At 44.0% G+C, this 3,740-nt stretch overlaps 1 protein-coding gene across 1 annotated transcript; it reads left to right on the plus strand.

The window, feature by feature from the left end:
• Positions 1–1,906: 1,906 nt before the first annotated feature.
• Positions 1,907–3,286, plus strand: LOC130949260 (uncharacterized). The gene is made up of 3 exons (XM_057878030.1): positions 1,907–2,281; positions 2,386–2,827; positions 2,913–3,286. Exons 1-3 carry the CDS (start codon positions 1,907–1,909, stop codon positions 3,284–3,286), a joined length of 1,191 nt encoding a protein of 396 aa, XP_057734013.1.
• The last annotated feature ends 454 nt before the right edge of the window (positions 3,287–3,740 follow it).

Below are 3,740 nucleotides of genomic sequence, written 5' to 3' on the forward strand. Positions count from 1 at the left end.
TCTTTTTTTATTCTATTCGGAGCCAACTTTTTGGATTTCCAATTTAAAAAATTCGGAAATCCACAACTTGAATCCTCCGAGTTGGGCATGGAGTTTAAAAAAATTAGCCACGCTCTAATCGGGCCCAACAAATATTTCCCCACAAAAATCAAATTCTCACATCAAAGAAGTTAGACGATCCAATTTTTATTATATCATTCACACCATCCAATTTGAATCCATACATTTCCAAAAACAATTAACACCACACTGTTGAAAAACGGCTGATTTTTTAACATATGATGCAGCGTTTGGTGTAACGCCCGGTTATGGACATGGGAGGTGTTTAACAGAGTTATGACGGCGGTTAGTTGACGGACTGAAATCGGACGGTCCGATTTTGATCAGGGGTCAGGGGGCACAAATCGGACCGTCCAATTTGTGCGTGGTGAGGTCGCGTGCATGGTAATCGGACCGTGCGATTTCATGCATGGGGAGATTTTACCTTTTTTGGCCCAAGGAAATCGGACCGACCGATTTTAGGCCTCATTCAAAAAGATCACCAAATCGGACCCAGCGATTTCTGGGTTTCAAAATTTTTGGGCGGACTTCTTAGTAATCGGACTGTCCGATTTTCTTGATCAAAAAATTTCGAAAGAGGATGCAAGCGGTCGGATGGTCTGATTTGAATGTGATATATATATATATATATATATATATATATATATATATATATATATATATATATATATATATATATATATATATGTTCCTTCTCAGGCTGAGCTCATTTCATTTTCTTCTTCTCCGGTGTTACAAGTATTCAAACTTCTTATCTCCAGATCTCTTCTTTTAGTTTGTATATCTGTTCTTCTCTATTATCATGGATGATAGAGTAAGATTAAAAGTGTATTACCATGGCCAAATTTTATTACAAACATCAGAAGGAGTAAAGTTTGTGTGTGAAAATCCGTTGGATATTATTATTCCGTTCACACTTTCATTTGAAGAATTAAAAGGTGTCATTTCTGAGAAGATAGATTCTCAAATATCTAGCAGAGTGTCGTGTGTTCTGTACAGATATCCTGTACCTGTCTTTGGTGGGTTCGTGCAATTTCAAACGAAATACGTGACCGACGAAGCTTGCATGCAAGAAATGTTTTCAGTGTATCTTGCAAGTCGGTCGCGAATATCGTTCATCGAACTGTATGTCGAGTTCGAGCAATCTGCAGTGGACCAAGACATTGAATTAGAAGATTACAACAGTGATAGTGAAGAAGAGTTCGAAAGTAACTACGAGGTTGTTGATCCGGGTGTAGACGAAGATCAAGCTGACGAGGCTATGGTGGCAGATGTGGCGGATGTGGCAAATGCACTAGCAAACCAGCAGCCTTTTGTGGAGCCGAGTTTCATGCGGTCGTTGGATTTGGAGGCTATGCATGAGCCGGAGTTTCCTCAATATGTAAATGCAGGTGAGCCATCAATTTAAATTAAGATTTGTTATAGTATGATTTGAGCATGAGGTTTGAGTTTATGAGAAAGTAGAGACAACGGTAAATAGGCCAAATATAGTATGTAATAAGTTAGTCTTCTGTTTAGTAAGTCAGCCGGACCTGGCGGTTCATTCGGACCGACCGGTTCAGCCGGACCAACCTGTTCAGGATAACCGACCGGTTCAGCAGGGCCTACCGGTTCAGTGGGCCGACCGGTTCACCCGGGCCGGCCGGTTCAGCCAGACCGACGGGTTCAGCCGGGCCGACGGGTTCAGCCGGACCAACGATGTCGTTCTGTGATTATTAGTTTATTAGATTATTACTTCTGACAACTCTAAAATTTGTGATGTGATTGCAGCAGAGCTTCCCCTTATGCCAGATGGCGAATTTACTGTGGGAATGGACTTCAGTTCTAGGGGGCAGTAATTAAGGCGATGAAAGATTATACAATCCACAGAGGTGTAGATTATCGGGTGTATGAGTCAGAACCGACGACATTCTATGCTAAATGCACCCAGTATGGTGCAGGATGTGATTGGCTGATCAGGGTAACCAAAATGTCCAGAAAGTTCTGCTGGGAGATAAGGAAGTACAATGGAAGTCACACCTGTACTAGGGCCACCATTTCTCAAGATCATTCGAAGCTGGATTCCAACACAGTTGCAGAAGCAATAAAGCCATTGGTAGAAGTTGACCCGTCTATAAGGGTGAAATCAGTGATTGCGAAAGTACAGGCAAAGTTTAACTACACCATAAGTTATCGCAAAGCATGGTTGGCAAAACAGAAGGCAGTGGAGTCAATTTTTTCGGTGGGTGGGAAGCTTCGTACGAAGCCTTGCCGATATGGTTTGAGGCTATGTGTCACAAGGAGCCATCGGCAGTCGTTCATTTTGAAACGATGCCTGCGTATCAGGGAGATGACTTGGTTCCTAATATTCGTGTACTACACCGAGTCTTCTGGAGTTATTACCCTTGTATTAGAGCATTCAGACATTGCAAGCCAATAGTGCAGGTAGACGGAACTCATTTATATGGAAAGTACAAGGGTTGTTTGTTGGTTGCAGTCTCACAGGATGGCAACAACAACATCGTGCTGATTGCATTTGCGATAGTTGAGGGAGAGACATCTGAGGCTTGGCACTTTTTTCTGAGTAACCTGAGACAGCATGTTGTGACACGTGATGGTGTCGGCCTTATCTCCGATCGGCACGATTCCATTAGAGCTGCTATTGCTCGCAGTAATGGAGCTTGGTCTCCTCCAAGAGCATTCCACATGTTCTGTATCAGACACATAGAGTCCAACTTTCTCAGGAAATTCAAGGCTCCGTATCTGCAGAAACTAATCGTCAACATCGGTATGATAGTTATGATTACATTTACTCCTGAACTCAGTTATTATGATGAGCTTTGTTTAAACGTGGGTCTTTTTTGATTTGACAGGATACTCGCGAACAGTTCGCGAGTACGAGACACGGTATCAGCGTTTACGCGAGCGGGTTGAGGCTAATACCAACTGGTTGGATCGAATTCTGCGTGAGCAGTATGCGTTAGCGTTTGATGGGGGATATCGATGGGGTTACATGACAACCAATCTAGTAGAATGCATCAACTCGGTTCTGAAAGGGGCTCGCAATCTTCCAGTCACGGCACTTGTTAAGGCAACGTTTTACAGGCTTAATGAGTTGTTCACCCGGAAAAGAGCAGAGGCCGAGGCTCGAATTAACGCAGGACATGTGTTCTCTGAGCTTGTAACCTCCAAGTTGCATGCGAATCAGCGGGCAGCGGGTAACATCCAAGTTAGTTGCTTTGACTGACAGAACGAGGTATTCGAAGTGCGTGAGTGTCCCAGTGGTGTGGAGTATGCAGTGGACCTCCGTCGTCAACGGTGTGACTGTGGTGAATTCTAAGTGGACCGGGTTCCGTGTCGACATGTGTTTGCTTGTTGTGCAAACCAACGACTGGATTGGCAACTGTATGTGCATGATGTCTACAAGATGGACCAGGTTCGACGAGTGTATAGGGCTAGGTTTAGGCCCCTCGGGAATCCCACAACATGGCATGTTTATCATCCAGACCATCACCCCCATCATCTTCATCCTCACCAACCTCCTCATCTTCATCGTCGTCCTCATCACCATCCTCATCCTCATCCTCATCCCCATCTGGATGGTCAACCATATAGTCATCATTGTCCTCATCAACTGGCTGGTAGCTCTCTAGAATGAGATTCATCGGAACATGGCGTGAATTTCCACTCTGTATGATCCC

This window comes from Arachis stenosperma, chromosome 9 (assembly GCF_014773155.1).
Source record: "Arachis stenosperma cultivar V10309 chromosome 9, arast.V10309.gnm1.PFL2, whole genome shotgun sequence".
Classification (NCBI taxonomy): domain Eukaryota; kingdom Viridiplantae; phylum Streptophyta; class Magnoliopsida; order Fabales; family Fabaceae; genus Arachis; species Arachis stenosperma.

Bases quoted from the DNA above. Each gene is read 5' to 3' on its own strand.
- LOC130949260 (XM_057878030.1), top strand. From the start codon at position 1,907: ATGAAAGATTATACAATCCACAGAGGTGTAGATTATCGGGTGTATGAG. The intron at 2,282-2,385 runs GTGGGTGGGAAG...CCTGCGTATCAG, and splicing joins CAGTGGAGTCAATTTTTTCG to GGAGATGACTTGGTTCCTAA. The intron at 2,828-2,912 runs GTATGATAGTTA...TTGATTTGACAG, and splicing joins GAAACTAATCGTCAACATCG to GATACTCGCGAACAGTTCGC.